The 13,950-nt window shown below is 42.2% G+C and overlaps 1 protein-coding gene and 1 non-coding gene across 2 annotated transcripts in view; both read right to left on the minus strand.

The window, feature by feature from the left end:
* Positions 1–13,950, minus strand: part of LOC134679826 (peroxidase-like) — a 46,674-nt gene that overhangs the window by 19,096 nt on the left and 13,628 nt on the right. Inside the window, exons 7-10 of the mRNA XM_063538725.1 lie at positions 13,703–13,861; positions 2,180–2,398; positions 1,122–1,319; positions 716–852 (exon numbers count right to left, since the gene is read on the minus strand). Coding sequence (XP_063394795.1) covers positions 716–852; positions 1,122–1,319; positions 2,180–2,398; positions 13,703–13,861 — 713 coding nt within the window. The remainder of the gene's footprint in view (positions 1–715; positions 853–1,121; positions 1,320–2,179; positions 2,399–13,702; positions 13,862–13,950) is intronic.
* Trnad-guc (transfer RNA aspartic acid (anticodon GUC)) lies at positions 3,366–3,437 on the minus strand. The gene has a single exon. It is a non-coding gene; the product is annotated as a tRNA-Asp (tRNA).

Here is a 13,950-nt window from a genome sequence, read left to right on the forward strand (position 1 = left end):
ATACGTGATGATGATGATGCATCTGTTATCTCTTGGCACCTCTACACGATGGGCCAGCGCCGGCCACTCCAAGGGACGCAGCCATGCGGTAGAATGAGATAGCAATATCACTTGCTCCCCCTAACGCATAAATGCGTCCCTTGGAGTGGCCGGCGCTGGCCCATCGCGTAGAGGAGCGACATAGGGCTCGCAGAAGAATTCTCAATTTGTCGCGATTTTGAGCGGCTACTTCCAGCGCTTTCCAGCTGAGTCCAGCTGAGCCAGTCTCTTTCTCAAGCCAGGAAAATGTGGTTCTTGGAAGCTACAATAGGGGGCGCCAGTTTGCGGTCTTGCTCGACCGCAACCTTTTGCAAGTGCACTAATTAGAGTGACCCAGTAAAGCTAGAATGACTAGAATGTGCACAAGTCGTCTTAATTATTGAAATCTAATGCGGGAGGCGATAGGGGGAGGATGAGACTGAGAAAAGAAGTACCTTACAGTGGAATCCCAATAAATATTCTTGGTATAATCTGAAGGATGACTCACGCTAGACCAGGTCGGGCCCGGGCCGGAGTTTCCTGCGCTTCGTATTCTATGGAAAGCACCACGTGATCGCCTATCAGCCGTCATAGAAAAAGACATGTCGGACGCCTCGGCCCGGTATAGTGTGAAACATTCTTTAATATTCGAACATCATCATAAACCCATACTACCCATACACTACCATACACTTACCGGTAGCAAAGTGTGGGCGAATCTGAAGGCCGCTGCCGAGAAGTGGTTAGCCATAGAAGCATCCACACGAGGGCTGTATGAGTTGGAATGACCCGTCGGCAGTAGGGACAGGTTTAGGGCCCACATCACATCGTTACCTGAAAGAAGGATACTTGGAGAATATTGCAAGTCTTTTAGTCAAATACGCGCTGACGCTTAGACGAGCTTTAGGAGGAGTTAAAGCTGCAAATTTTCTACTACAGGAATTTATTATATCGGGTGGACAATGGTCACCGTCATGCAATTCACGATATATTACTGACTACTGAGGTGCAATGAATTTAGTCGATTGAGGGTCGAGAGGATTTCGGCTAATATAAGAATGAGTATTTGGTATGTTTCCTGGATCTTTGAAAATTACACTTACCTAAAACTAATGGCAGGAACTCATTATAGCTGATATGCTGCATCTGAGCGCCCACAATCTTCCTAGCTTCCTGGTAGAGACGCTCGTCATCCCAGCGCGGGTTGAGGGTCGCGAGGACCCGGGCGACGCGGTTGTGCTGGCGCGCCCACAGCAGGTGCATGGTGGTGAGGTGGAGGTTCTCGTTGGCTCGGTCGTCCCCTGGAAATTTGAAGGAAACAAATATTAGCTGAAAGATTACGGCAGATGAGATTCATATGTACCTAATAATAAAGTTCATAAATGGACAGGAATGTCATTAGACGCTTAGGGGGTCGGTAAAGCAGCATTTCTAACAGATACTATGAATTTGGCCCATTTTGCCTATATGGCTAATTTCATTTAAGGACGAGGAATTCCAAAAGTTGTTGAAAGTAAGAAAGCTCTGAAAATGTAGCCAAGATTGTGGAGGATCATTGAAAACAGGACCGCAAGATATGACAACTCTTTGTTCAGCACATGAGCACATTAAGCAGTGCCAAACATATTAGGCCCACTTGCACCATTCCAATAACCCGGGGTTAAGCAGTTAAACCTGGAATTACCATGGTTAAGCGTACAATTTGTCACTGGGTTAATAGATTAACGACTTAAACCCGGGTTAGTAGGATGGTGCAAGTGGGCCTTAGAGACGGGAATATTATTTCAATGTCTTAGGCCCACTTGCATCATTCCACTAACCCGGGATTAAGCGGTTAAACCGTTTAACCTAGTGTCAATTTGTACTGGTAACCATGGTAACGCCAGGTTTAACCGGATAACCCCGGGTTAGTGGAATGGTGCAAGTGGGCCTAACCAGTATAGAAACAAAGAATATATGTAGTTGAAAACGGTGCCGTATAATAGGATTAATCGTCACGATGAGGTATTTTTTCAGCAGTAGGTACCTAAATGTATATCGAGCGAATGCAGTGAATTCTTTCATTTTATTTCTAGTTATAACTTTAGTTTTAATTTTGTATCCTGACAGTCTTTCATTGAAAATAAAATATTCCTATTTTTCCCAAAAAAAAATGTCTTACCAGTCTCAAAACAGTACCGCCCCTTCGCGTTCATCTCCTCCGTATTACACCCATCGTTAGGATCCATGGACTGCGGCAGCAGCTCCCTTCCCTCCACGACCAGCATCCGCAGTAGCCCTCCAGAGAAGGTCCTGAGTTGAGCGGCGCGGGTCGGTGAGTACCCGTAGACTGTGGAGGCGTCGAGGTAGGCTGTAGCTTGGTTCATTTGTTCTCGCGGACCTGGAATGAGTAGATTTGGTGAATCATTTTTTGTGCCAGTCCTTGCTCCGGTTACATTAGCCTTTTCAACTCTTAAAAGCCAGATGTGGTATTTTAATTTACCAAACATGTATTTTTCCCATCTATAGTTCGTTTTTTTTTTGACGACCAGTCTGGCCTAGTGGGTATGTAATATAGTGACCCTGCCTGTGAAGCCGATGGTCCTGGGTTCGAATCCCAGTAAGGGCATTTATTTGTGTGATGGTACAGATATTTGTTCCTGAGTCATGGTTGTTTTCTATGTATTTAAGTACATATTTATATATTATATATTTCGTTGTCTGAGTACCCACAACACAAGCCTTCTTGAGCTTACTGTGGGACTTAGTCAATCTGTATAAGAATGTCCTATAATATTTATTTAATAATATTTATTTATTTTTTAGCATTAGAAAGAACTTGCAAGAAGGTAAGCGATCTTAACATGTCTTTTAATTGAAAAATGCTTTTTAAAAATCAAAAACGATTACTTATGAAAGCAGAAGAATACAAATGATCGTATTAGATTCATAATTGTTACATATTTGCCGTAACTTATTTTTTAAATGTGTTTTTCAATTAAAAGACACATCAAGATTGTTTACCTTATTTCTAATACTAAAAAAAACGAACTATACATCTTCAAGTGTAAGTAAGTGTAAGTGTGTAGTGTAAGTGTACAACTTTTCTTCTAGCCAACTTTAAATACTAGACGTCCGTCCTTTGAAAAAAGGCACAGAAAACAGCATAAAAAAGTTGCATCACCCTAGATTACTGCTAGGTATATGTATGTGCAGTACGTGTAATTAAATGTTAGTCTCAAAAAAAGACTAACGTGTATAACTATAAGGGACGTGAACCGCGGTAGGGGACAGCACAGAACAACTGTCACACACAGGTTGGAAAAAGGTTAGTAAAAGATAAGAAAGGTACTTACAAAAAAAAGAATCTCTCCGGCGGGGAATCGATCCCCGGTCTCCCGCGTGACAGGCGGGGATACTTACCACTATACTACCGAAGATATTGATTACATTGCAAAAATTTTACAACACACGATAAACAAAACGAGAAAATGTCGAACGGCTGATAATGGACAATAATAAACGAATATTGATAATAACAATGCGAATTCTTATCTGTGTACTTACTTTTACACTTCGTGGCGGATTTGCAGTCTTTGCCGCCCTAGGCCCTAGGCCCTGTAGCCGCCCCTTTCTCGGCACCCATCATATTGACCACATTTTGAGTTTTTTCCTGTTATCATCAGCGAATTTTTTGTCACAATTTGCCGCCCCTTAATATCTTGCCGCCCTAGGCCCGGGCCTACTTGGCCTTAGGGCAAATCCGCCACTGCTTTTACTTTACTAGCTACATTAATAAAAGTTTTGTTGGTTAAGTTTTGTAGCGATGCTACGTATTTGCCTAGGATAAATACATGTTTTTCCATACAAGATAACCGGTACAACATGACTGTCGCATTTCCAACAAAATAACATACACCAGAGTATGACACTTAGGTAAAACTATAATGTACCTTATCAGCTGTAGGTTGGTTGGCATATCCTGCCTCCTGGTTAGCTGGTTTCGAAGAAACAAGTCTAAAGAGTATGCCACTTGAACGGAACTTGTCACCTAAATTGCGCGGAGGTTATTGAACCAAACCTGGCTTCATGCATATCAAAATGATCCTCCTAGTCTACCCCAACTGCTCAAATAGGTCACTTCCTAATTTAATTAGTATTTTAGAATCATTTTCGGAATTTTTATGAAACATAAATAGTGAATATGAAGGTGTGAAAAGGTTGAAATTTTGACAGGAGAACTGTCAGAGAGTAGACTATGCGTTTAGTTACCGCATCGGAAAGAAGGTATTCTGAATGAAACAAGGTAGAAAACGTACGATAAAAATATAATTATTAGTAATTATTATTAACCACTTAAAATATTACAAGTATTATTGAGCATTGATATTTTTTCGAGAGTCATATGATTTGGAAAAGGTTTAAGTTGGTTTGACGTTTGATGCGTCGATATGGATCGAAACGGAGGGCTGTGGATTTTGCTAGAATCGACAATGGATGGGAGTTGGTACTGGGGCACGCTAGCATTTATACAGCTCCTAATTGAATATCGAAATAAACCGCCTCGCCCCCTTCCGCCGCCTGCCCTGGCCGGTGGAAGATTGGGATATATGTAAAGTGCGCCGTGTGTGTGTGTGTTGTGCGCGAAAAGGGCGTAGCCCACCGAGTGCTTTCCGTGCCGCCGGCGAGCGCAAGCATGGCCGACGGTCGTGTTGCTCCGAGCGCCGTTGCGCGCTCCCTGATGTGCTGAGCGTCGTGGGGACGCTGGTTTCCACCGCAGGGCGCAGTTTCCAAGGCCTGTGGACTGCGTGCCGCCTGGCGATCCCGAGGTGCTTCACACAGGCCTCTCCTTTCACTTGCGTGGCCTGTCGACTCCGAGGCGCGACACGTTGGCGCCACCATCAAGCCGTAGGGCACGGCCTTGACCCGCGAGCCGTGTGTCGGACAGCCTTGCCGCGGTCCGACGACCCCAAGGTCTCATCGCGCGGGTTCTTCTTGTGGAACTCCTGAGCGCCGCGGGTTGTTCTCGCCCGGGCTTGCCAAAGCCGGAGCTTGAGGAACGCCCGTCGCCCACCGTCAGCGATCCGCCTGCTGCGTTAAATACCAGCGGGCCTGTAGATGATAGCTACGTTCGGTACCCGTGAGTGCACTAGACTTTTATCCCAGGTTTTGGCCAAAACCCCGCGTCTCGTCCCTCTCGCGATCGTAGATTAAGGTTTACTATAGTGTCATCCCATAACCGCCGACAGTTTAGAGAAACCGATTGTATTCTGAGCAGCGCCCGCCCTAAAGCGGAGTGCATTGTAGTAGTTAGCGAATTGTATTAAATTGCATGTCATATATTTGGTCTTATCTTTTCAATATCCTATCAAGTTCCCATTAACCAGGTTAGAGTAACAAGAGGACCCTTGCACTCCAATAGTCCAATGTTTCACTGCGGATCTTATCCGAGGCACTATTTCCATTAATTATTTAATCATTTTAAAAACCTTATTATTTCCTATACACAACGATATCATTTTTTATATACGACAATGCATATTTTTTATACACGACAATGGCGCCCGAAAAAAAGTTTTAAATATCAACCTGGTTGCTGTGAGCTTGGGAGAGCGATAAGATAAATGTATAAAATTAGTATCAGTTAAAAAAAAAAGAATTAAATGCAATTATTGGTCTTAAAAAAATACAATACCATTTAATTTGTAACTTTACTTGTGACAGAGTAGCAAATTTATTATTTATTGTAATTATTATTAGGCTACACTATGAATAGTTAGCATAGTGCTTAGCCACAAATTATTTTTTCTACCACGCTCCAGTCGAGAGCATAGTGGTAGTTTACTTCAATACTTCATATATCTACCGAAGTGTTATTAGCTTATAATACTTAGGTGCACACCCTGACACAAGTAAAGCAGCAATCTTACCGACATGTCGGAGGAGGAAGGGGACGAATTCCATGACACAGGTGAGAGGGAAGGCAAACCCCCCACCACTACTCGTGAATTAACAGGATTCAATCCTTCGTATGTCAATACACGACCGCGGGGTGCTGCTGCAGACGCCCACCTACCCGGCCCATCCACGCCAAAACCACTAGAGTCTATTTTACCATATTTGGGGGCTCCGGGCCTTGTCCGTCAAACCAACTCAACCTTAACAGGGGCAGTCACTACAACCCCTACGACGGGGACTACAGGCAGTACAGAACGCATCGTGCATGTATTGCGCGAGGACCATTTGCGGTCGTGGAATTTGAAATTTTCAGGTGACTCAGATGTCACCGACTTCTTCCTTAGGATTGATGACTACAGACGTAGCCGAGACACTCCGGAGCGCAAAGTGCTTAAATGTTTTGCAGATTTACTAAGCGGTAAAGCCTTAGATTACTATAGGCACATACGCGACGGAGTCTCCTCGTTGTCGGAATTGCAAGATCTTTTCAGATCGTTTTTTACATCGATAGACAATGATTATACTTTAGAAAAAACTATTCGAGAACACCGACAATCACCAGGCCAGTCATTACATTTTTACATATTGGAGATGCAAACTATGAATGCGCGGCTCACAACAAAATTATCAGAAACAACCTTACTGCAGATAATTAAACATAACATTTTGCCATCATATGGACACCTGTTGGCTGTCGACGACTCGAATAGCATCCAAAATCTTATTGCTATAGGCAAACGTTTTGAAGCTTATTCAGGCTTACCTGGGTCTACAAATAATTCCAAAACAACAAAACAAATAAAACAAATTAACGAAATTAAAACTTATAATCAGAGAAATTTCAAGAGCAATAATACACAAAGACAGGTAAATAATAAAAACAACCAACTTACTTGTAAAAAATGTAAAAAATCGGGACATTCATACCAACAATGCCGCACTATTCCAGGCATTGTTTGCTTTCAGTGCGGTCAGAAAAATGTGCTTACAAGCACTTGCCACAAATGTAATCCTGCCAAGGGCAGACCAGCGCCGGAAGCAGACAATGTCCAAAAAAAACTAGATAGACCAGGAGCCATCAAAACAATATCAAACACACTATATTTAGGTGCGGTGACTCCTGGTGTAAAGGCGGTTGAAGGAGATAACCGAATTTACATTGATTTTGAGGTACGAGAGCGAATATATACAGGTCTAATGGACTCAGGAGCAAATTTAAGTATAATAGGGAACAATTACCATAAACATTTCTTAAACTTAGGATTTAATTTGATAGATTACACTACAACTGCGACTTGTGCAAACCGTTCTGTCGTTGAGGTCATAGGTAAAATCCTATTACCAATCAATTTCAGAGGGATGCTTTATAATATCATGTTTATGGTAATCCCAGAAGTATCTGATGACTTCATTTTTGGCATGGATTCTATATTAACACTAGAATTAATAGATATTTTTAAATTAAAAGATATTCACCTTCTAAAAAGGAAAACATCACTTAGGCCGGAGTCACTAAAAACATTATGTGCCATAGTGCCAAAACATGATCTCTCTCCTCTCGAATCAATTCAATTGGACAAAGTAATAAATGAATTTAAGTCAATCAGTACAGAGGAGCGAGGTCTGGGTAAAACATCTCTAGTAGAGCACAAGATCACAACAACGGGGCCACCAATAAAACAACGATATTATCCGCTTTCACCGGTTAAACTGAAGGCTTTAAATGACGAAGTAGACCGGATGCTTCAGCTGGGCGTGATAGCACCATCTAAATCACCATGGTCTAACCCCGTTGTTATGACCCCAAAAAAAGACGGTTCCTGGAGATTTTGTTTAGACGCCAGGAAACTTAACGACGTCACAGTCAAGGACTCATATCCTGTACCATACATTAATTCAATTTTGGATAATTTACGTGGCACACGTTATTTAAGCTCAATCGACTTGTCGGCGGCTTACTGGCAAATTTCTTTATGTGACTCCGACAACGTCGAAGGCTCCGGCACGTCATGTCAAAAATGTGCATTTGTGGTACCAAACCGCGGACTATTTGAATTTAAACGCGTCCCGTTCGGTATCTCGAACGCGGGCTGTGAATTACAACGTTTGGTAGACTCTCTTTTTCACCATAAATACGGCGAGAAGATATTTGCATATTGTGACGACCTTCTCATAGCCACCAATTCGTTTGAAGAGCATATCGTTATTTTAAATGACGTTTTTCAAGCTTTAAGCAAGGCAGGTCTAACTATAAATTTTAGTAAGTGCGAATTTTGTAAGTCAGAGCTTAGGTACCTTGGATACATAGTCGGTTCACAAGGTCTACTAACAGATCCACAAAAGCTAGATAGCATTAAAAACTTCCCGCGCCCAACAACCGCTAAACAACTACGCGCATTTATAGGGCTCTGTTCTTATTACCGACGATTCGTGGCAAATTTTTCAACTATCATAGCCCCGATGACAGCTTTAATTGGCAAGAAGAAGGGAAGACACCGTAGACTGGACAGTGGAAGCAGAGAGGTCATTCCTAGCGCTTAAAGAAGCCCTCACCCAGGCTCCGGTGCTCGCCTGCCCTGATTTTTCCAAACCATTCCAGATCCATTCAGATGCATCAAGCGTCGGCATCGGGAGCGTACTTATTCAGGAATTGAGCGGTATAGAACACCCTGTAGCTTTTTATTCTAGGTTGCTTACGAAAACCGAACGAAATTACAGCACAACCGAACGTGAACTCCTAGCATTAGTGGACTCAATAAATCATTTTAGACCGTACATAGAAGGTAGCCGCTTTGTGGTGGTCACCGACCATATGTCGCTAAAATGGCTCAAAACGCTAAACAACCCTTCAGGTCGTTTGGCGCGATGGGCAATGCAGTTATCTTGTTTTGACTTTGAAATTAGACATAAAAAAGGCTCCATGCACGTAGTTCCAGACGTTTTGTCACGTATTGAGGCAGTAATATTCGAAGGAGGTTGCAGTTCTAAAGATAATTGGTATAATAAATTATTTAAAAATGTAGAAACAAACCCAGTATTTCATAAAAACTATCAAATAAAAAATAAAGTACTATTTAGATATTCAAAACCAATATCAAATTTACAAACCGAAAATAATTGGAAAATAGTTTTGCCTAGAGAATTAATACCAGAATGCATTAAAGAAAATCATGAAAAACTAACAGTACATCCTGGCACATTTAAAACTTTATCAAAAATTAAAGAAAACTATTTTTGGAAAGGCATGTATGCAGACGTGAAAAATTATGTGGCCACGTGTGAGAAGTGTAAAGCATACAAACACTCAAATCAGCCTCCACATGGGCACATGACAAACCAGAAAAAGGTTAATAAACCTATACACACTCTATCTATCGACCTAATAGGTCCTTTAGTACAATCATATTCTGGTCACGTCTACATACTATCTATAGTTGATGTATTTACAAAATATTGTTGGATTCACCCACTTAGAACTGCAACAACTAAAACAGTAACTACATTTATAGAATCAGAAATTTTAAATAAAGAGGGAATCCCATGTGTTTTAATCTGCGACAACGCAACAATATTCCAAAGTAAACAATTTAAAGATTTCTGTGCCACACACTCAATACCAAGGATATTTTATAACGCATATTACGCACCTCAATCTAATACAGTAGAACGCTTTAATCAAACTATTGAGACCTGCCTAGCTATTTTAGTAGGACAAGACCAAAGGAACTGGTCCAAGTACCTACCGCAAATCCAGCTATCTTTGAATAGCACTATTAATATTGTAACGGGGCATACACCATTCTTGTTGGCAAAGGGGCGAGAGATGATGACGGATGGCATGCTGCATTCCATTAGGGGCGGTATTCCAAATTCGTTAGACGACCTCCAAATTTCCAACCGGTCCGACAGAGCAACTGCTCTCAACGAGATGGCAGATATCTTCCAGCGCGTCACTGATGCTTTGACCAAAGCGTACAAACAAAACGCGGTACGATATAACCTGCGCCGTAAGGAACTACGGCTAAGCGTAGGCGATATCGTATGGAGGCGTAATTTTGTACAGTCAAATGCAGCACACTTCTTCTCCGCAAAATTGGCACCGCGCTTCCTGAAATGCAAAGTCATTAAGAAGCATTCGGATGTCGTATATGATCTTCAGGAGATAGACACGGGTAAAATTGGAAAGTATCATGTCAAGGACATAATTAAAGTCCCACAAGGTGTATGTCACACGTAACAATTTATTTTATATTATTAGGGCATACTAAGATTTAGCCCATTCTTTTTTTTTCAAGCATACATGCTTCTTTGACCCAACTGGTCAACATTTGTTCCAAGCATTTCCTAGGAAATCAAATTTTATAAGTAACTACATACCCTAAGGGCCCAGGGTGACTCAATTATGGTGGATATAATACACTAAGTAGGACATGGAAAAGAAAACCAAGTTTTTTCTTTTTCAATTAATGCAAGCCCATTGGCTGCATATTGGAGTTTGATTTAAGTGCGGGTTACAAGTAACTTCCACTATTGCTAGTATAAGTAATAAATAAAAACTACCAACTAGTAACCACATTATATTAGGGTACTAGTAGCTTTGTATTTGTAGGAATATAGGCATAGCAGAGCATGCTATAGTAAAACATAACTATTAGTATATCAATAGGTAGCATTACATTAGGAATAAAAATACATGTAATATACTAATTAATTAGAATAAATTAGCCTAATCAAAGATAACTAATATTCTTGTTAGCATTAAAAGATATCAATTAGCCTCAAAATGAGAGTTAGCTCATTATTAACTATAGCGACTACATTATACAACTTAAGACTATTTCAAAGGAAATCTAGGTTATATTTTTTAGTTGAGTAGCAGAAACCACAGTGTGGTGGCCACACGCTGTGATTTCTAATGTGAAACACGTGATAGTCATGATCTGACCACAGCATAGTGTTAAGAGGTATACGTCTACGTTATAGTTTTAGAACATAACATAGGTAAATTAAAGATAAATATTAAGTAGCATACTAAATAAATAAATCTAGGTTTAGTGTCAAACGATAATAAATATGGAGCGCATGTATATGTCCGCATGTATAGTTAACGTCCTACTGGACCAGATGATTTTTTGGGAAGAGATTTTTTTTTCTCCGGTTACCCCGGCTGCCTCGGTTAAGCGGCGCTTAACCTCTTTGCCGAGAGAGGGGATATTGTAGCGATGCTACGTATTTGCCTAGGATAAATACATGTTTTTCCATACAAGATAACCGGTACAACATGACTGTCGCATTTCCAACAAAATAACATACACCAGAGTATGACACTTAGGTAAAACTATAATGTACCTTATCAGCTGTAGGTTGGTTGGCATATCCTGCCTCCTGGTTAGCTGGTTTCGAAGAAACAAGTCTAAAGAGTATGCCACTTGAACGGAACTTGTCACCTAAATTGCGCGGAGGTTATTGAACCAAACCTGGCTTCATGCATATCAAAATGATCCTCCTAGTCTACCCCAACTGCTCAAATAGGTCACTTCCTAATTTAATTAGTATTTTAGAATCATTTTCGGAATTTTTATGAAACATAAATAGTGAATATGAAGGTGTGAAAAGGTTGAAATTTTGACAGGAGAACTGTCAGAGAGTAGACTATGCGTTTAGTTACCGCATCGGAAAGAAGGTATTCTGAATGAAACAAGGTAGAAAACGTACGATAAAAATATAATTATTAGTAATTATTATTAACCACTTAAAATATTACAAGTATTATTGAGCATTGATATTTTTTCGAGAGTCATATGATTTGGAAAAGGTTTAAGTTGGTTTGACGTTTGATGCGTCGATATGGATCGAAACGGAGGGCTGTGGATTTTGCTAGAATCGACAATGGATGGGAGTTGGTACTGGGGCACGCTAGCATTTATACAGCTCCTAATTGAATATCGAAATAAACCGCCTCGCCCCCTTCCGCCGCCTGCCCTGGCCGGTGGAAGATTGGGATATATGTAAAGTGCGCCGTGTGTGTGTGTGTTGTGCGCGAAAAGGGCGTAGCCCACCGAGTGCTTTCCGTGCCGCCGGCGAGCGCAAGCATGGCCGACGGTCGTGTTGCTCCGAGCGCCGTTGCGCGCTCCCTGATGTGCTGAGCGTCGTGGGGACGCTGGTTTCCACCGCAGGGCGCAGTTTCCAAGGCCTGTGGACTGCGTGCCGCCTGGCGATCCCGAGGTGCTTCACACAGGCCTCTCCTTTCACTTGCGTGGCCTGTCGACTCCGAGGCGCGACACGTTGGCGCCACCATCAAGCCGTAGGGCACGGCCTTGACCCGCGAGCCGTGTGTCGGACAGCCTTGCCGCGGTCCGACGACCCCAAGGTCTCATCGCGCGGGTTCTTCTTGTGGAACTCCTGAGCGCCGCGGGTTGTTCTCGCCCGGGCTTGCCAAAGCCGGAGCTTGAGGAACGCCCGTCGCCCACCGTCAGCGATCCGCCTGCTGCGTTAAATACCAGCGGGCCTGTAGATGATAGCTACGTTCGGTACCCGTGAGTGCACTAGACTTTTATCCCAGGTTTTGGCCAAAACCCCGCGTCTCGTCCCTCTCGCGATCGTAGATTAAGGTTTACTATAGTGTCATCCCATAACCGCCGACAGTTTAGAGAAACCGATTGTATTCTGAGCAGCGCCCGCCCTAAAGCGGAGTGCATTGTAGTAGTTAGCGAATTGTATTAAATTGCATGTCATATATTTGGTCTTATCTTTTCAATATCCTATCAAGTTCCCATTAACCAGGTTAGAGTAACAAGAGGACCCTTGCACTCCAATAGTCCAATGTTTCACTGCGGATCTTATCCGAGGCACTATTTCCATTAATTATTTAATCATTTTAAAAACCTTATTATTTCCTATACACAACGATATCATTTTTTATATACGACAATGCATATTTTTTATACACGACAGTTTCCTTTGTAGCTTTTTTTAGGTTTCAATTTTAGGGTAAGGTAACCAACAAATAAAAATGAATTGCTAACTTAGATTACTTAAGAGTCAAATTTATTGTAGACGAAAAATTTCAAGATGAAAGTGTCGAAAACCGTCCGATGAACCTAACGATTGCTTGCTTGCTGTATCTATAATTCAATGTTCATAACCGCTCATGATTTTGCAGCCACTATATTTTGTACTCCTCTACGCTTCTCGCCTACATCACAGAATAACCGCCGCAGAAATATTCGAGGATAACCGCCTCACAAGCTTAGACACAAAACGCCAATTACGAAAAGAGAGACCTAAACCCTCCTACGTGTACACGCTCAACGAAGCTGGCCAACTTTATTGTCACACGTGCAAAAGAATATCCTGGCCAGCCACATAAGAGCTCACGCCAGACAACGTCCATGATATTTATTTAGGGTCGCCGTCATCGAAAACGATGAGGAGGACTATATATATATATATACATCACAGAATAAATAATAGTACTAGGTACAGAAAACTCACTCCTTAACAATACGCGTCTGTTATGATCAGCACAGATATGGCCGCTAGGTGACGACAGCGCCACGCGCGGCTCATAAGCCGCCATAGCAAACCCCAAAATTGGGGCCGAACGGATGTACTTTTAGCTACCTGTAGCAAAGCGACGAAATCGTGGAGTGAGCCACGCCTGCCTACATACATGTGGCAATACAATGAATCACGGTTTCAATAAGGAAAAATAAAACGCCTGACATTTTCGTAACAGCAAACTCACCGAAATGGCAAGTAGGCGCTGGTGCTGAACGCACGAACTCCATGCAGGTGACGTGGTAATCCTGGTAGAAAGGGTCCTCCACGTCCAGGGGCACGGGGAAGCAGGCGGGGTGCGGGGGCTGCGACGGGTCGCAGCAAGAAAGCGCCGTGCCGTTTTCACCTGGAGTTATAAGTACAGGGTGTTTGGTAAATCGTTTGCCAAATTAAAACGGCAGATAGGTGGAGTCATTTGCTATCTTCTCGGGCTTA

Source organism: Cydia fagiglandana, chromosome 3, assembly GCF_963556715.1.
Source record: "Cydia fagiglandana chromosome 3, ilCydFagi1.1, whole genome shotgun sequence".
NCBI lineage: Eukaryota > Metazoa > Arthropoda > Insecta > Lepidoptera > Tortricidae > Cydia > Cydia fagiglandana.